Source organism: Excalfactoria chinensis, chromosome 12, assembly GCF_039878825.1.
Source record: "Excalfactoria chinensis isolate bCotChi1 chromosome 12, bCotChi1.hap2, whole genome shotgun sequence".
NCBI classification, from domain to species: Eukaryota; Metazoa; Chordata; class Aves; order Galliformes; family Phasianidae; genus Excalfactoria; species Excalfactoria chinensis.
In genome coordinates this window covers 17,199,160-17,216,669 of record NC_092836.1, presented here as the reverse complement: position 1 = coordinate 17,216,669, position 17,510 = coordinate 17,199,160, and the positions used below count along the sequence as shown (strand labels likewise).

At 62.3% G+C, this 17,510-nt stretch overlaps 3 protein-coding genes across 4 annotated transcripts in view; 1 reads left to right on the top strand and 2 right to left on the bottom strand.

The window, feature by feature from the left end:
* The first annotated feature begins 99 nt into the window (after nucleotides 1-99).
* Nucleotides 100-1,564, top strand: CYB561D2 (cytochrome b561 family member D2). The gene is made up of 3 exons (XM_072347349.1): nucleotides 100-254; nucleotides 326-363; nucleotides 444-1,564. The coding sequence occupies exons 1-3, from the start codon at nucleotides 128-130 to the stop codon at nucleotides 945-947; spliced, it is 669 nt and encodes a 222-aa protein (XP_072203450.1). The 5' UTR covers nucleotides 100-127; the 3' UTR covers nucleotides 948-1,564.
* A 193-nt stretch (nucleotides 1,565-1,757) lies between these two features.
* TMEM115 (transmembrane protein 115) lies at nucleotides 1,758-4,520 on the bottom strand. The gene is made up of 2 exons (XM_072347200.1): nucleotides 3,536-4,520; nucleotides 1,758-2,874 (listed from the first exon to the last, which is right to left on the bottom strand). The coding sequence occupies exons 1-2, from the start codon at nucleotides 4,387-4,389 to the stop codon at nucleotides 2,676-2,678; spliced, it is 1,053 nt and encodes a 350-aa protein (XP_072203301.1). The 5' UTR covers nucleotides 4,390-4,520; the 3' UTR covers nucleotides 1,758-2,675.
* Nucleotides 4,521-6,360: 1,840 nt separating this feature from the next.
* CACNA2D2 (calcium voltage-gated channel auxiliary subunit alpha2delta 2) overlaps nucleotides 6,361-17,510 on the bottom strand; it is a 111,423-nt gene continuing 100,273 nt past the window's right edge. Inside the window, exons 18-39 of one of the 2 annotated variants that reach the window (XM_072347035.1) lie at nucleotides 17,091-17,165; nucleotides 16,564-16,635; nucleotides 16,357-16,428; nucleotides 16,216-16,277; nucleotides 15,113-15,189; nucleotides 14,090-14,110; nucleotides 12,252-12,312; nucleotides 10,693-10,790; nucleotides 10,504-10,594; nucleotides 10,322-10,384; nucleotides 10,114-10,217; nucleotides 9,938-10,036; nucleotides 9,737-9,831; nucleotides 9,489-9,536; nucleotides 9,253-9,324; nucleotides 8,924-9,076; nucleotides 8,796-8,848; nucleotides 8,128-8,183; nucleotides 7,916-8,039; nucleotides 7,715-7,824; nucleotides 7,457-7,545; nucleotides 6,361-7,120 (exon numbers count right to left, since the gene is read on the bottom strand). In XM_072347035.1, the coding sequence (XP_072203136.1) occupies nucleotides 6,992-7,120; nucleotides 7,457-7,545; nucleotides 7,715-7,824; nucleotides 7,916-8,039; nucleotides 8,128-8,183; nucleotides 8,796-8,848; nucleotides 8,924-9,076; nucleotides 9,253-9,324; nucleotides 9,489-9,536; nucleotides 9,737-9,831; nucleotides 9,938-10,036; nucleotides 10,114-10,217; nucleotides 10,322-10,384; nucleotides 10,504-10,594; nucleotides 10,693-10,790; nucleotides 12,252-12,312; nucleotides 14,090-14,110; nucleotides 15,113-15,189; nucleotides 16,216-16,277; nucleotides 16,357-16,428; nucleotides 16,564-16,635; nucleotides 17,091-17,165 (1,824 nt within the window). In that variant the 3' untranslated portion in view covers nucleotides 6,361-6,991. The remainder of the gene's footprint in view (nucleotides 7,121-7,456; nucleotides 7,546-7,714; nucleotides 7,825-7,915; nucleotides 8,040-8,127; nucleotides 8,184-8,795; nucleotides 8,849-8,923; nucleotides 9,077-9,252; nucleotides 9,325-9,488; nucleotides 9,537-9,736; nucleotides 9,832-9,937; nucleotides 10,037-10,113; nucleotides 10,218-10,321; nucleotides 10,385-10,503; nucleotides 10,595-10,692; nucleotides 10,791-12,251; nucleotides 12,313-14,089; nucleotides 14,111-15,112; nucleotides 15,190-16,215; nucleotides 16,278-16,356; nucleotides 16,429-16,563; nucleotides 16,636-17,090; nucleotides 17,166-17,510) is intronic. The other variant, XM_072347034.1, reaches the window with a different exon arrangement.

Below are 17,510 nucleotides of genomic sequence, written 5' to 3'. Positions count from 1 at the left end.
CCTCGTGGGCGGGGCTTCCCCTTAAGCGACAGCCCTGTCGTCCACTCAGCGGGCGCGAGGCGGGGCGGAGCCGCGGCCCGTCCGTCCAATCGCCGCGCGCTTCCCCCCGCCGCGTCCCGGCGCCAGCATGGCGCTGTCGGCCGAGGGCGAGTCGCGGCTGTTCCGCTCGCTGCGCGCCGCCGCCGGTGTCGCCGCGCACGCCGCGGCGCTGGGGCTGCCCGCCGGGGTGGCCGTGCTGGCGCGGCCCGGCTCCAGTGAGTGCGGGGCGGCGGGGGCGGGGCGGCGGGCGGCGCCGGGGTCGCGCTGACGGGCGCTTCCGTTGCAGGCCTGTTCTCCTGGCACCCGCTGCTGATGGCGCTGGCGGTGAGTCCCGGGCCGCGGGGTCGCATCCCCGGATCCCCGCGACCCCCGGACGCCGCCGACGCTCCTCGCTCCGCCCGCAGGTGTCGCTGCTGATGACCGAGGCGCTGCTCGTCTTCTCGCCGGAGGCCTCTCCGCTGCGCGGGCTGTCCCGCAAGGCCAAGGCGCGGGCGCACTGGGCGCTGCAGGCGCTGGCGGTGCTGTGCGCGGCGCTGGGGCTGGGGCTGGTGGCCTACAACAAGCACCTGCACGGCACCGGGCACCTGCGCACCTGGCACGGCCGCGTCGGGCTGCTGACCGCGCTGTACTTCGCCGCGCAGAGCCTGGGCGGGCTGCTGCTGCTCTACCCCAAGCTGGCGGGCGCCTGGACGCCGGGCAAGCTGCGGCTGTACCACGCCACGGCCGGGCTGGTGGGCTACCTGCTGGGCTGCGCCAGCCTGATGCTGGGCATGTGCTCGCTGTGGTTCACCACCGCAGCCCGGGGCGCCGCCTGGTACCTGGCCGTGCTGTGCCCCGTGCTCACCAGCCTGGTGGTGATGAACCAGGTGAGCAACGCCTACCTGTACCGCAAGCGGAGCCAGCACTGAGCGCTGCCCGGGATGCTCTGCAGCTCCTTCGTCCCGGACGGACCGTGGTGGCTGCGGGGACGCGTCACAGCTCCGGTGACACCGCCGGTCCCCAGCGCGAGGAGTGGGAGTGCCGGGGACTCCCGCTCCATCCCCCTTCCTTTCCATCCACGCACAAATCCCCGTGCCACGGGGCTAACGGTGGCAAGGTTACGGCCGGCCGGGCACCAGGGGGTGTTTTGCAGCCTGCAGGCTCCTGGTTCATCCCTCTGAGTGCAGAAAACGGTACGAACGCAGGAGAAACCTCAGCAGACGCCTGCGTGGGTGCCCATCCTCAGCAGAGCGGAGGGAGCAGTGACCCTGGAAGGAACCACAGCTCCTCTCCTCCTGCAGCAGCCACCTTTCCAGCCCCAATGGAGCGGGGCTCAGTGGACCACATTGCGATGGCCCCAGGGTTGCTCCCTATCATGCTCTTGGCAGGGCCGGAGAGCTGGGAGCAGCACCCAAGCTGGGGAAGTCCTCTGTATCCAGAGCTTTTATTCAATAAAGATTCAGGCAGCTACAGTGCAGTGCAGCCTCCTTACTGCCCTGGGGGCTTCTGGCTCCGCATAGGGAAGGGGACACCTTGGAGCCACAGAGAAGTGGCTGTAAATAGCAGTGACCACAGGCAGGTGCTTGGTTCAGGCCTTTGGCACCATGAGCCTGCACAGCACCCCAGCACTGAGCAGCCCCCTGCTTTGGGGAGAAACCCCCCATCACACAGCTCCATACCCCCCCATCACACAGTTCCATACCCCACTATGCGGTGCAGGGACTTGACAAGCGCTCTTTCAAAGAACTGTTTATTGATACTGAAATGTCTGTTTTTCCTAGTTGACAAAACCTTCCCATGTGGTCCTTTAAAAAAATAAATTCCTAACACCACCGTGGGCTGCATCCCAGGGCCCAGGCTGAGGAGCTCCGGGAGCAGCCTCTCCCTCGCAAGGACAGCCCAGCCACACAGAGGGAGCAGAAGAGGAGGGGGATCCAGTTTCTACCCGCAGGAGAGAACCCTGGCGCCAGGGGAAGCAGCGAGTGCCCCGCTGTAAAAATTAATTCCAGCTTCTAGGATAATCTGACAAACGGATTAGTGGTGCAGCAGCCAAGGGCACTGGCTCCTCCTGGGGAGTCACTGCAGCAGGAGAAAAAGGAGAACCAACAGGACGAAGCCATGGGAGTCAGGGCCGATCCCCGCTCTGCATGCTCGTGGCAGAGCCAACAAACAGGCGCCGGCCCCGTGTGGGAGCTCTGTCCACCTCCTAAAGGGTGGAGGGAAGGTGGAAACAGGCAGGGGATTTGGAAAAGAGACCCACGAGCCTTCCCGTTCCTTAGATTAAGAACAAAACTAACTCAATAAAGGAGAATAAGTTCTGAGTGCAGAGAAGCGAGAGAGCGTGGTGCTGCTTGATGACTTTGCTCCCGGGGCGTCGTGAGGTTCCTTCATGGCTGAGTGCAGAGGCCTTAGGGAATAGAGCTGGTCAGTACGGATCGGTTCCAGGTCTCCCTTTGGAACGAAGCCCCCAGCACAGGCATCCACCTCCTCGTGAGAAGCCCCAGCCACACCAGCAGGCAGCGAGAAGCAGAGCCCCGCGGCTCTGAGGTAGCCCCTGCCCCTGGGTCAGCAGCGTCCTCGCAGGTGGTGTCCCACGTGGGCACCTGCCGCTCTCCCACAGAGCCAGGGTGGGGAGAATGGGGCAGAGCAGCTGCAGCTCACGGCTGGGACGGGGCGTCCTCAAAGGTGATCAGGCTGCTCTCATGGCCAGCTGCCTTCCCAGCCACACTGGCCTCAGGGAGCGGTGGGGCTTCGCTCTTCACCACCACCTCCTCCTCCTCGTCCTCCATGCTGGGCCAGGCTGTCTGGTCTTCCACGCGCTTCAGCCGCTCATTCAGCGCCTTCAGGGCCAGCTGCCTGCAGAACAAAGGTGGAGGAAGGCTGCTGTGAGGGGACCGTGCAATGCGTTACCTGCTCTGCCCTGCTTCTCTTGCCCCATAAGCAGCTGCAACCAGCCCTGCTGCAGCAGCGGAGGAGTCATGCCCAGCACCGAGCATCCCTGCCATGCCCGTGCTGCTCAGGCAGGAGCTACACCGATAACAATGAAGGCAAACAGAGCCACCTCTGCTCCAAGGTGCACAGTCCCCTTTCCACGTGGTGCATTTGGCCGCTGTTGGGGCCGCTCTAGGAACTGCACAGGAACAGTGAGCAGGTGCCTTGCCCCATGACTGAAGAGCGGCTGTACATGCAGCAGGGCTGGGTCACGGTGCCGATTGGCTCCTGCTGCGCCAGGTGACAGCACAGCCACAGGAGCCATGTCTCCTGCTCCCTGATCCCTCCCCAGGCCTTCCACTCATCCCCAGCACTTTGCCTCTGCAAAGCGAGGGTGGTGTCCTCCCGCGTCCTCCCACCCCAGCAGCACTTCCACCGCTTCACCAGAGAGCGGACGATGGCAACAGGCAAGTGCCAGCTGGTGAACCCCTGGACAAGGCTCCCTTCAGCACCCCGAGCCTTCACCTCCCCCCAAGCAAAGAGCAGCGCCGGCCAACGCGTGCCAGCAGAGCGGGGCGGGCGGTACCTTCTCCTCTCGGCGTCCTGCGGGTCCGTTCCCGGGAGGCTGATGGTGATGGAGGACGGGGCGCCCACGTCGTAGCGCTTCACCGTCTTCCGGCAGAGCCGCGCCTTGACCAGCAGCGCGTGCACCAGGTTGGCCGCCAGCCCCACGGCGGGCTGCAGGATCTCGGGGAAGAACGTGGCGAAGGCGAAGTGGTCGGACATGTCTCCGCGGCCCCGGCTGTGCCGCTGGTAGAAGCGGAGATAGACCCAGCTGGAGAGCAGCCCGAAGCCGTAGGAGGCCAGCGCGGGGCTCTCGATGAGGGCGGCGAGCCGCAGCGCGGCCAGCAGCAGGAGCAGCAGCACGGGCACGGCCTTCATCCGCACCTGCGGCACCCTCAGCACGGTGCTGTCGCCCACGGTCTGCTTGAGGGCCACCAGCACGCCGGCCAGGAAGCCGAGCCCGCCGTGGATGTGCACGTCGAACAGGTAGGCCACGTGGAAGGTGGCGGCGTAGGTGAGGAAGTAGGCGGCGGCCCCCAGCAGCCCCACGGACGCGTTGACCACGGCGAAGAAGACCAGCAGCTCCAGCGCCCCCCAGCGCGGCTCCAGCAGCCGCCCCGCCGCCGCCACCGCGCCCAGGCTGAGCGCCACGCCGGCCGCCCGCCGCTCCACCAGCCCGTGCGTCAGCAGCGTCCACAGCCAGCAGCGGGGCAGGAACAGGAAGCCGGGCGTCACGGCCAGCCCGTGCACCGTGTCCAGCGCGAAGGACAGCGCGTACAGCAGCAGCACGGCGCCGCTCACCGCCTTCACCACCACGCTGGTGCCGCCCAGCGCCGCCACGCAGTGCTGCCGGGCCACCGGCAGGTACCGCCGCATCTTCGGGCCCGGCCCGCCGCGGGGAGGAGGCCGACGGGGCCCCGAGCTCCGGGCCTACCCCCGCAGGGGCGGCGCCGGGCCCCCCTCGCGGCTCCCCCGCCGGACCCGCCCGCGCTCGCCGCGCTCCGACCCCGGGCCGCTCGTTCCCGTCTCGGGCCGCGCCGCTAGGCCAGGCCGGGCCGGGCGCGGACAAACAGCGCCGCGCGCATGCGCCGTGCGGGGCGGGGCCTGCGCGCCAGCGGCGTGGACAGAGCGGGGGGGGCGTGGTCTGCAGCTGGGGGCGGGGCCGAGCGGGGCGGTGGGCGGGGCGTGGGGCGGGAGGCGGAGCTGTGAGCGGCAGCACGTGGGGAGCGCGGCCACGGGGCGGTGGGCGACTGTGGGGTGACGGGCAGGAGGGACACTGAGATGGAGAGAACGTGCAGCGGGACACGGACACTGCGGGCACGGATAGCGGGGTAAAAGGGACCGCGGACCCGGGGCGCAGCTACACGGACACGGGGGATATGGACACGAGGGGACGGACACGGAGAAACAGACGTGAAGGGGACGAGGACAGGGAGGACACGGAGGGAACGCGGGGGTGCTGACAAGGAGAGGACGTGGGTCCCGAGGGCACGGATAGAGCGGGACAGGAGCTGGGATGTGGGGCTGGTGGTGCAGGGGACGGATCCGGTGGGACACGGACGGGGGTGTGAGGGCACGGTGGAAGGCAACGGGACGGAGACACCGGGGGATCATGGGGCAGACATGGGACATTCGGGGACACGGGCGTGGGGACGAGCTCAGCAGGGATGAAGGGACACGGGGACAGCGCAGCCTGGGGTAGGGGCCGTGGGCTGCGGGAGCCCAGCCGTGTCTCGACCGCGTCCCCCGGTACAGCCTGGCCAGAGGGAACAAACCAACTTCCTCCCTCCCCGCCCCCCCCCGGGAAATGATGCAGCCACCACCTGTGAAGTGAAAATATGAACATTATTTAATAACTGAGTCTCTGTAATAAACCATTTGAAAATATTTTACAAGGAGTCACACGCACAATATCTTACAAATTGGTGTTTTGGTGGGTTTGGAAGTTTTCCGACTCTTCTGTACAAAAAAGGAAACAAACAAACAAACAAAAAAAAACCCAAAACCCAACAAACCCAACCCAAAGAAATTCAAAATAAATTAAATTCAACCAATTAAAAACCCAAAGCCTTCGAATGAGCGGAGAGAAGCTTTCGGGGTGGGGGAGGGGCGGACACGGCGCTGGTGGGGCAGGGGGCCGGGGCCGCGCCGCCCCTTCAGCTCTTGGTTTTAACTTAAAATAGACTATATATGTATATATTTATAGTTCTGTATAGTGGCGGTTTCTCGCGGAGCACCTAACTAGACTACAGCAGTACACACACTCCCGGTAACACAGAGCCATCTGTTCAAACACGGTTCCCAGAGACAGTAACCAAACACACACTGAGAAAGCTACAAGCAGAATGACCATTAATTAACCCCAGCGCTCATCGGAGCCTCCCCAGCCCCCCCCGGCTGGCCCCGCTCCCGTCCCCCCAAACGGCGGTGGGGCCGGGGCTGGGGGCAGCCGGCAGGGAGCTGACGGCACCTGGCACTTGGCACGGCCCTGCCGGGGACACAGGGCTGGGGACGGGCGGCACGTCCCGTTTGGGGACATATGGCACATCCCGTGTGGGGACAAGTGGCACGGCCCCTCTGGGGACACGCCGTGCGTCCCGTCTGCGGGCACAGCGCCTCCCGTCTGAGGACACGTTACCCACATGGGGACACTCGGTGCTTCCCAGCTGGGACACATGGCACGTCCCTTCTGGAGACACACAGTGTCCCATGTGGGGCTGCTGTCCTGCCCTGTCCCGCTGGCTGCTGTGCAGGGCAGGACAGAGGGGCCAAGCAGAGCTGGGGCAGGTGGATGGGGAAGGATTCACAGTGATCTGCAGAACAGAAAAGAAAAAAATAATAATACCATTTTTGTCTTTTTTTTGTCTTTTTTTTTTCTCCTTTTCACCCCAATATCTGTGCCCAAGACACATGAATGAGAGCGGATGAGCTGAGGGTGGGGACCACGGGCTTGGTCCGGTCCCGCTGAAGGCGATGCCTGGCTCCCCGCGCCGCAGGGACGCTGCCACTGCTGTCCTCCTGCACCACAAGGGCCGCCATCTCCGTGCCCACCCCGAGCAGGACAGGCGGGACAACTCCCCTTCATCTTCTTGTGTGTCATTTTTTCCCCCTTCCATCCCACGTGTCTTTGTCACTGACAACACAACACGCACCGTCGTTCTCCAGGCTGAACTAGATGTAGAAAGATCTGCTTTAAAATCTTGAGGCTAAAAAAATAGGCGATGGGGGAGGGGGGGCTGCAGCGGTGGGGGGCAGCCAGAGGGGGCTTTCGGAGTCCAAGCGGCCAGGGGGAGGAGGGCCGGACGCCGTCCCGGTTGGGGGGCCCCTGCCCACACCCCAGCTCTTCTTTGGATGCGGCCGTGGGGAGCGCGGCCCCGAGGCCGGGGGGGCGGTGGGGGGAGGTTGCTCCCATCCCACCGGGCCTTGGAAAGGGGATGGAGATGGAAGCTGAAGAGAACAGGAGGGCGGCGGACGTGGGTTAAAGGCAGGCGGCCGGGGGCAGCGGGTGCCGGCTGGTGCTGGCGTAGAGGAGCAGCAACTGCAGGGAGAGCAGGACCCCGAGGGAGGGGGTGAAGGACGCCCCTCGGCCGCAGTCTGAGGTATCTTCCTGGGGGGGCAAAGGGAGAGCAGACATGGGGCACTCACAGAGCCAACACCACACCGCAGGGGGACACGCTGTGACCCACCCCTGGGCCCCCCGTAACGATGCTCCCCTGAGCCCCCCATGGTGATGCCCCCTCCCTTAGGCACCCTATGGCTCTGCATCCCCCCAGAGGGAAATCCTGTGGCTCCGATCTCCCCCAGAGAGTCCCCCCAATGCTCTGTCTCCACCCTCCCCAGGAGGGCACCCCGAGGCCCTGCTGCCCTCCAGGGGGATCCCCCTGCTCTGATCCCTTTCAGTCCCCCCCCCCTCGGCTCCATGGGACCTCAGCCCCTCACGTACTGTTGCATTGTAGTCGAAGCAGATGTGGGGGCCTTTCCGGTAGCGGGGCCTGTCCACCAGCTCACACTGGTTCGGGTCTCTCGGGGGAGCTTCGTGGGTCAAGGAAATGATGGGGACTAATGTGGCAGGGGAACACGGTGCACTTCAAGGTCCTCGTGGTGCCCCATGGCCATGAGGCAGCTCCCCCTGCCCTGCCCTCCCCTCTCCCCCTTGTCCCTGTGCCACCTACGGGGATGGCACCATGTCACCAAAGGATACCCCTGACCTCAGCCTGCAGCAGCTTGACGGACTCGCACTGGCTGCACAGGGGCTTGTCGGCCACCACGAAGAGCAGGTTGGTGTTGGCCAGCCTCTGCGCGTGGAACAGCCTGGAGGACGCACGGGTGGCGTTGGCCTTGTGTCACCATCCCCCCCCCAAAGCCCCTGGGGACACGGCCGGGATGCAGGGGACCGACCCACCTCGAGCAGTTCCCGCAGTCGATGATGGCGTTGTAAGTGGCGTTGACAGTGCTGAAGTAGTACTGCGTCTGCTTCATGATGCAGCTCGTCTCCCTCGCCTCCATGCCGTCTGCCATGACGTCCTCTGCACCAACACAGTGCCCCGTGGCCGTGGGTGCCCAGTGGGGGCACATCACCCACCCGCCCAGCCCTGGGAACAACGTGGCTCTCACCTGTCTGGAACCAGCTGCTGTAGGTGAGGCTGTAGAGGAACTGCTGGAAGAGGGACCTGGAGATGGGAACGTGGCTGTGTGAGCTGAGCAGCCCTGGGGACACACTGGTGTCAGCCAGCAGTGCCCCAGGGATGGGACGAGGCACAGATGGCACTCATTAAATCAGGGAATCATGCGGATTGGAAGAGATCCCTTAAGTCATCAAGTCCAACTGTTGACCCAGTGCTGCCAAATCCATCTCTAAGCCAACACGTGCCCCCGAACACCACATCCATGCCTCTTTGATGCTTCCAGGGACGCTGACCCCAACCACCTCCCTGGACAGCCCGTCCCAATGCTTCACAACCCTTTTAGTAAAGACATTTTATCCAACCTAAACTCCCCCTGGCACAACTCCAGGCCATCCCTCTCATCCTACAACTTGTTGCTCTGCAGAAGAGATCGATCCCACCTCTTCACAGCCTCCTTTGAAGCCACTGCAGAGGGCAATGAGGTCTTTCTACTCTCCAGGCTACACAACCCCAGTTTCCCTCAGCCTCTCCCCACCACATCTGTTCTCCAGGCCTTTCCCCAGCTCTACTGCCCTCCCCTGGACATGCTCCAGCACCCAACCGTCCCTCTTGCCACGCAGGTCCCAGCCCTGCGCACAGCCCTCGAGGCGCACTCACCAGGCTGCTGCTGAGGTCCACCAGGCCAGGTTCAGCAGGTCGGCCACGGTGGGCTGTGGGAAGAGGGGCAGTGAGGTGGTGGGACCCACGAGTGATGCTGGCACACCCGTGGGCCGGTGGGCACTCACCACAAAGACACCACGTGGCGCAGCGCCTGTGTTGCTCTGGGCCTCAGGGGCACAGACGGACTGGAAGTCGTAGGACTCTTTGCGGGCGTAGAAGGAGTTGTTGTAGAGGGCAGACATCAGGTTGGCATCCACCTCACTGAAGAACTTGCCCACCTGGAGCAGGACATTGAAACGGGCTGCACCCAGCGGCACAGAGCAGACCTTGCTTTGGGGTCTGCTGTGGCAAGGACTCAAGCGAGGGTGCATAATGTCACGTGTGATATGAGTTTAGAGGCCTCGGCTCCCTGCTGCCATCAGGACTGCAGCATTCTGGGGGCTGCGCTGCTCACCTGGTACCAGTGATCCTCCTGGTTGGAGAGCACCAGGAAGCCTCCATCATCAATGAGGACACAGATGAGGTCCTGGGAAAAGAGGGCAGCATCGCCCACCTGCCTTGTCCTCTGTAGGCGGGGCAGGAGGGACTGCCAGCACCACCCTCACTCACCCCTCACCTGGGGGCTTTTTCCCCGTGGGGGAACCAGGGGCCACAGGAACTGGGCACCACCCAGCCCTGCCCAACACTCACCTTGTTGTTGGCCTCGCAGTCCATCTCACAGCTACTCGAGGGGTCACACTGTCAACCAAAACGGTGGCAGAGTGGGTCAGTGACACCCTCCTCCCCTGCTCGGGGGGGATGTGCCCCCAGCGGGTTGGAAACTGGTGCCATGCACTGCAGGCCAGCGGGGATGCGGGCAGCAGCACCCAGGAGTGCTCCCCAGCCATGCCGCCGGCAAGCAGAGCCCTGTCCCCATCCCCATCCCTGCCCCAGCGTACCCGGCGGGAGCCCAGCTGGTCTCGGTCTGTCCGGTTGCTTGCCAGAACCTTGAACTTCTCCGCCCAGGCTTCCAGGTCCAGCTTCACCCCGACCACTGGGGGAGAGGAGCCACAGGCAGAGGTGGGAAAGGGGTAAGCCCTAGCTCCGGATGGACGGGGACATCCCCAGCCCAGCGGTACTGTCACCCAGCCCCTGCACACCTGCTGGCTTTAGCGTCTTGCCCCCGATGCTGAGCTCCACAGCGGTGCTCACCAGGATCCCAATGGTGTTATTCTCCAGATCCAGCCCCCGGTAACCATCTGTGGAGGACAGGTGTGGCACGAGGGGGCACGCGGGGACAGCCAGGGCACACCCGCAGAGCTCTGCAGGCACTCACCATCCCGGTAGGGTGGTTTGAATATGTAGCCCTTGTTATCCAGGCTCCTGCGGTAGAAGCTGGCGTTGAAGGGCTCTGGTTCCTCCTCCCAGTCATCTGCAGCTCTGGAAGGGAGCAGACACGGCCATGGGTGCCCCTCTTCCCCAGCTCTGCCACTGAATGTGCCACCACAAGAAGCCAGGCGTGGGCACCCCACCAGGACACTCACTTGTTTGGGAAGACACGGGTGATACCCCCATCTGTGGCTGCAAAGACAGCCAGGAGACTGTACCTGCAGGGAGAGGGGGGACGCAGTGTGTTGGTAGGGCTTTGTTCTGTCCCCGCCCTCTGTCCCAGCCTCTCAATGTCCCCAACCCCCTCTGCCCCCACATCCAGCTGTTCCCTGCCTACGTGTTGAGGTCCTGGTCCTTCCAGACGCGCTCCACCAGCTGCTGCGTGATGCCGGTGTCCAGGATTAGGTTGTGCAGGAGGAAATTGTCACCTTGGGAGAGGAGCAGCATGAGGTGAGGGCTGGTCCCTGTGGGGCTGCTCGTGCCCCATGCCCTGTATCCCCCCCCCGAGCTGACCCTGGCTACTCACACTGCTTGGAGTCTGGGGTCACCTTTTCCATGAGGGCAATAAAGTTCTCCAGGAACTCGGTGTTGTTATCTGACAAGTCGAGGTCTTTGCAATACTCTCTGGGGTTTGGGTGACAAAATGCGTGGTTCACAAGGATGAAAAAGGTAAGGTCAGTTTTACCCCCATGCCAGTTGTGCTCGTGTCCCCTTGCCTGCCAGGCTCCAGCCAGGTGCCCACGGCCCCTGCCACCTCCTCACCCCAAACCCAGCGTGGCAGTGAGGAGCGAGCTGCGCTGGGCTGTGGGCATCTCCACCACCTATGGTACCACTGACTCCATCACCTCTGCAGCCACTGAGGTGCCACCAATGTGCCGTCACCTCCCTGGTATAAACTGGTGCACCCCAAGCCCCTCTCTCCCTCTCCCCATACTGGTGACACTGGGTGCTGTCACAGCCACCACGCTGTGTATTCCCATTCATACCCGCTGGCAGTGGTACTTACCTCGGGCACATGCTGGGGACCCTGGTGACAGGGACAGTGACGCTGTGCCCGCCCTGCCGGCTGCAGCCCAAGTCTGTTTGCTGGGTATTACCGGGGTGGGGGCTGCCTTGGGACCCTTTCCACAGGGTCACTGTGTCCCCTCTCGGGGGAGCAGCCACCTGCCCAGCCGCGCGGATGCACATGGGGACACGGACAGCACGCCCACGGGGAGAACACGGGATATACGGTTTCTGAAAATGACTGGTGGCACATCCTATGGGTGCTGCCTAATGGGAGAAGGCTCAGGGAGCTGCTCCATGGCCCGGAGCACTCGCCCCACTTTTTTTTTCACCCAAAGCTCCAGCTGCAAAAGCCACATTCTCCTGCTGCATCCTGAGTCAAGGCTCCCTAGCTATGGCAGGGCAGCTTGAGCCAAAGCCGCTCCTCACAGTCTGTTCTCCATCCCTCTCATGACAGAACCATGGACTGCTTCTTAATTACAGGAGCTGTACATTTCTTGTTGAGATTCTGCTTTGGATCCCATGGTTCTCAGACCTCACTGCCCCTGTACATCGCCTGAGGACGAAGGACCGCCCCAAAGTCACCTCTGATGCTGCACTGCAGGCACCATAGGATTGACCTGCTGAATGCAAACTGCAATGATGAAGACCCTACCAGCAGGTTGCTTGGCTGCAGCACCAGTGCATGAGCACACAGATGATCTGCCAGCATTGTTAATGAGGGATGCTCATGGGTTGCACTCTGCAGCCATGAAGTGTGGGGTGCAGGGTGCCTGCACACCCTGCCTGGTGCCCTCTGCAGACTGTGATGCAGGTGGAGGGGCATGTCTGTCTGTCTGTCCATCCGTCTGTTCACCTCGAATTTTCAGAAACTATACCTATATATGCACGTGCATAGGCAGGGCTACGCCACGTCCATATATACCACGCTGACCGCAAGCCCCCGGGGGGGACCCGTGCCACCAACACCGTGCGGCACGTGGGCACACAACACAGAGCGGCAGGGGAGGTAGGCAAGGCGAGGTGGGGGCAGCGGGGCCGGGGGGATGCACACCTCGGCAAGCGCACACACAGAGCTACCTGGGAGCAATGAACACATGTCCCTCCGACTCAAAGCTGTTGGGCAGCAGGTATTCAAAATCTGCAACAGAAAGGCGACGTTATCCGGCGGGGTTGCAAACGGAGATGCCGGGGGGGCTCAGGAGGGAGAGAGACGGACAGAGAGAGGGCAGGGACGGAGACTGGCTGCGTTGGTAACAAGAGAGAAAGGAAAGCCGTCGTGCTGGCCGGAGGCCCCCGTGGCACAGAGTGCCCACCAACGCGCTGCTGGCATGGGGAGGATTTGGACCGAATTGGCGTCGGAGCATGGTTGGCTCGGTTGGGCGGCACGCCGGGACGCGTGCACGCACACGCATATATATGTGCGCGTGGATATATATGCATGTTTGGTGGCGTCTCTCTCTTATTAGGGTCATCGACAACGGGAGGGAACCGCATGCTGTGCTGGTGGAGAACCGCCGAAACACTTGGTCATCGGAGAGAAAAGGAGTTTTCAGGCATCGGCATGGCCAAACCAGGCACCTTGACGAGGACAGTCCAACCCGCGGCTCGCCAGAGAGGGGGGCCGAGCAACGCGCTGTGGGGTCCTGCTGCGGGGCCCCCCACCCCTGGGGCACAGCCACAAGCCCTCGGCCACCCTGCTCCAATGTGGGGGGTCCTCGCTCCCGGGGATGTCCCCTTGTGGCAGCGGTGGATGTGTGTTTGTGGGCAGGTGATGTCCCAGGTCCCCACGGTTTTCCCCACCCACAGCGCGTTGTGCGGCCGGGCAGTGCAGCACGGCCAGAGGTTGGACTGTTGCTCTCCGAGGGCTGTAGGCAGGGACTGGGAACAAGCCGATGAGAGGAGAAGGAGGAGAGGAGCACAGAACGCTCGCACTGAGCCCATCCGCATCGCCATTGCAGGGGCACGGGAGGAGGCAACTCAAGGCTGATGGGACAGGGCTGAGGGGGACACCGCTGCCCGCTGCCGCTCCCTGGCTCCCAGCCCTGCTGTTCCCTCCCTGTCCTCCCGCCGTGGCCGTGCAGGTGCCATGTGATGTGGGTGAGGGCACGGCGGGGACGCTGCCACGCGTGACACTGGTGACAGCCACCAGGCTGTGTGGGGTGACCGCCTGCAGCCCCCGGTGCCGGGACATCAAGCCCTGGGGTGAGAGCTGCTGCCTGAATGGGGCCGATGGCATCCCTGCAGGGCAGGGGACACATGGCATGGTGAAATCACAGCCCCAGAAAGCCCATCCCAGGGGGCAAGGGAGCGGCGGTGAGGGCACCGCTGGGGTCCCTGGGCCCCGTCCCTCCACCCTGCACCCCCAGCCCTGCTCTGCACAGCCCTATCCCGTTCAGGTTGAGTTGTCTTGGGGGTGGGGGGGAAAGCAGAGGAGCTGGGTTCAAGGGTGGGGGGTGGGAGAAGAGAGCCAGAAGGGTGGGAGCAAGGAGACGGCAGCAAGAAGAGGGTTCAGCAGAGGAGTGGGATCCCGGCTAGCTACGGAAAACCTCGTCCATCGAAAACGATTTTGGATGAGACCGGGCCTGGAGCAGTATCAGGTTGGATTTTGGAGAGATGCATGGGAAGGGAGTGGGGTCACCGTGGGAAAGCTCTCATGAACATAACAAGACATGTCGCTTCCAAGTAACAGGGGGCTGGAGGAGTGGAGGAGGAGAGGAAGAGGAGGAAGAGGAGGAGGAGGAGGAGGAGGAGGAGGAGGAAGAGAGGAGAAGGCAGGGTCGTGGCGGTTTGCAGGTTCGGCAAACGGGCAGGGAGATGGGCAAGCAGGGGAGGTGGGAGCCGTGGAGGCAGGGCTGGGGCCGACACGGGGCGGGACGGGTGGTGAAGGTGAGTGGTCTGAGACTGAAAATACTTGCCCTTTATTTTGATGTTTGGAACTGTGTGAATCCACCATAGAGAGAAAGCAAGAAAAACAACAAACAAAAAAACAACAAACGAAAAAAAAGGGGGTTGGGTGGAAAGGGGGGAGGGGGCACAAACAATATTTTATTCAATCGCCGTTTGAATAAAAATATTGTGTATCATAATCATACCAAAAGGAAACCTCTTGCAAAAAACGACACATAAAAGAAAAAGGAAAAGAAAAAAAAAAAAGAAAGTAAAGAAACAAAAAAGGCCACAGTGAAATAATAAAAGATGCCAAGATATCACTAGAGAAATATATATATATATATTCAGTACTCCAAAGGAAAATGCGAGTCAGCAGCAAACACTTGCAACAGTCTCGGTACAGCGATGCTCGCACTGCGGGGCATGCAGAACGGCGGGCGGGGGGCGGAGGTGGGAACCCCCCTCCCGGGGTCCGGGGGCTCCTGGCGGCCACGGGGGCCGAGGGCCGGGGGGTGGGCGCTGGGGGGCTGCGCCAGCCCCGCTGTTGGGAGAGGGTGGGGGGGTCCAGGGTCTGGGGTGGCGGGGAGGGGGGGCCAGGCTAACACACAAGTACACAGATTCAACCGAAAGGAGAAAATCGAAACCAACCGAAAGCAAACTGATCGAAACGATAAGAATGGTTGAAAGCAAAGAACTGTAACCAAACCAAGGAAATTAAAACAAACAAACAAAAAAAGACCCATGCAAACTTTCACAGGCTTGGCAAATTCCCTGTGCTGTAGCGCTATCCTGGCCCCAGCAGTGCCGGCCATGTAGGTGCCACGTGCCAGCACTGAGCCCTGGGCGCAGCTGGCCCTGCCTCAGGTGTGTGCGCTCACCTCCTCGCGCCTCTCGAGCTCGATTTTAGTTTGCTTTCCTCTCACAGCTACTCTCATCCCTTTTCTCATAGGGTTCTCATAGGGTTCATTCCCCCCCGACAGCCGATTCTGGGGGGTGGGCAGGGGCAGAGGGTGTGCAGGGGGACATGGGGAGGGGAAGGGGCTACTTACACTTCACTTGTAGGATCTGGTCACTGAGGTTGGCCTGGATGTAGTAGGTGCTGTAGGGGGGCAGGACCAGCCCCAGGCTGCAGGGGAAGAGCAGATGGGCAGCGTAAGGCACGGCACCATGCAGCACCCGTGGGCATTGTGGGAGGCATCCAAGGACACTGTGGGGCACCCAGGACCAATATGGGGCTCCCAGAGAATTCCCGGGGCACTCACAAGTATCCTGGGGCATCCATGGCCATCACGGAGCACCCAGGGCCACCATGGAAAATCCATGGCCATCAAGGTGCACCCAGGGCCATTTTGGGGCACTGAGGGCCTTCACAGGGCACCCATGGCCACGATGGGGCCAATCACAGCTATCCTGGAGCACCCAGGAACGTCCTGGAGTACCTGAAGCCACCTTGGTGCACCTAAGGACATTACTGAGCACCCAGGTCTTTCCCCAGTGCCCTTAGGGCCATCCCCTGGGCAGAGGGAGGTGACAAGCCTGCCCAGCCAAGGTTGAGATCAGTACTGAGGGCAGCAAGTGCCTGCCTGGGTACCTGGGAGATGTGCGTGCAAGACAGACCAACTGTCCCCAGAGAGGAGGAGCCAAGAGCCGTGGCCCTCAAACGAAGGGTCAGAAGATTCCCAGTGAGCAGAGAAAGGAGAAAACTCCTATATGGCCATTGGCTCTGGGAGAATCCATGCACCGGGAGGACCCGGCACATGAGACTGTGAGATGGGGGTGGGAAAGGAGTAGATGGGAGGTAGTCCTGGGGCTGTCGAACCCATGGAAGGTGGTGTGGGAGTGTGCCACACCACTGGGCACCGGCTGCAGAGGTGCGGTGGCATTTGGTGACATGCCCGGTGCCGAGCTGGGAGAGCACCATCTCCAGGGTAGGGCTTGGCGGTCTTGGAGGTCTTTTCCAGCCCAGAGGGTTCTGTGATTCTACAGATGCGGAGGAAGCTTTGCTCTCCATCTCCAAAGAAACGTGTGCAACAACCTGGAGCGCACCTCTGCCACCCCCTGCCTGTTGGACACACTTGAGGTGGCCTTGGGGACCTCTGGAGCTCCTGGCACGTGTCCCCATGCTGGCGCAGGTCCTGCTGAGGACACTCACCTGTAGTTGGTGCTTTTGATGGGAGCCCACGTGTAGGTCCTGAACACCTCGTCGATGTATTGCTGGAGGGTGGGGGTGGCGGGTCAGGACTCTGTGTGCTGGTACCGCCCCATGTGCCATGCCCCCTCCCTGCAGCGTTACCTCGTCCAGCGACTTGATAAGTGTCTTGATGAACCTCTGCCCATCGTTCCCATCAATCATGCTTCTCCGGATCTGGGGGGGGGCATGGAGAGGCACGTGAGGGCAGTCTGGCTCCCCTGGCACCAAATGTCACCCAGGGATGGTGACTGGTCCCCAGCAGCAGCCCAGTGGTGCCAGCCTGCACTGCCATGCCCCAGCCCTGCCCACCTCCTCCTTGTTCTCATCCTCCAGTTCAGCATCCAGGAAGTCCAGCGTCACCGGCTCACGGAAATTGATGATCTGCGGGTGGAGGGGGAGGGGTGAGGAAGGGCTCAGGGCTCCCGCAGCCATTGCTGAGCACAAACAAACTCATCACAGCCCCCCACCGGTGGTGGGACAGAGCGGCTGCTGTCACCAGACAGGCAGCCTGTTAGCATGGAGCCGGGTAGAGTGTGACACAGCTGCCAATGAGACAGATGGGCCCTGGCGGTGCAGTTCCTCACCGCTTTGTCCTCGCTCGCTGCCCAGTGATGAATTCCCACGATTAGCTCCTCTGCAGGAGCCGGTTCTCCCGGACAAATGAGACTATTTGCCTAAGATCCCTGGGAATTCCTGTTTCTCCAGGGTCATAGCAAAATCCTGCACACTGCTGCCAGGAGGGCGGCAGGAACCATCCTTCAAACGTGACGCATCTCCTGGCCACGGTGTCCCCCAGGGGCAGAAGTGAGGACCTAACCAGGGGGACGCCTGCTCACCTGGGGCTGCAGGTTGGGGTGCAGCAGCACGTAGCCATTCAAGTCAATGGCGAAGACATAACCATTGGCGCCCAACTGTGGGGGAACAAGAGGAGAGGTGAGCTGTGCCGAGCGGTGCTGAGCCCATGCCACCCCTGAGCCCAGCCTCCCCCGGCTCCCAGCCTCCCCCAAAGCTCGTTTTTCCTCTCCAACCTCCGAATCACAGAATCACAGAATTGTAGGTGTTGGAAGGGACCTCCAGAGATCAAAATTCAGCTCCCCCTTTTGTAGAACCCTGGGAAGGGAAGCATGCAGGTGCAACGGAACCTAGTGATTTTCTCCTCTCCTTGACTCTGAATATTGTATTCTGGACCACTGCCCATTGTCTCTGCAATTGGCTCTGCTCTGCGTCCCCAGGTGCCACACGCCTGCCACCACAAG

What these genes read in the sequence shown, in the direction of transcription:
- CYB561D2 (XM_072347349.1), top strand. Translation starts at nt 128, where the DNA reads ATGGCGCTGTCGGCCGAGGGCGAGTCGCGGCTGTTCCGCTCGCTGCGC. An exon ending in GCTGGCGCGGCCCGGCTCCA is followed by an intron (nt 255 to 325) that starts GTGAGTGCGGGG and finishes CTTCCGTTGCAG; the next exon opens with GCCTGTTCTCCTGGCACCCG. An exon ending in CGCTGCTGATGGCGCTGGCG is followed by an intron (nt 364 to 443) that starts GTGAGTCCCGGG and finishes CTCCGCCCGCAG; the next exon opens with GTGTCGCTGCTGATGACCGA.
- TMEM115 (XM_072347200.1), bottom strand. Translation starts at nt 4,389, where the DNA reads ATGCGGCGGTACCTGCCGGTGGCCCGGCAGCACTGCGTGGCGGCGCTG. An exon ending in CAGGACGCCGAGAGGAGAAG is followed by an intron (nt 2,875 to 3,535) that starts GTACCGCCCGCC and finishes TTTGTTCTGCAG; the next exon opens with GCAGCTGGCCCTGAAGGCGC.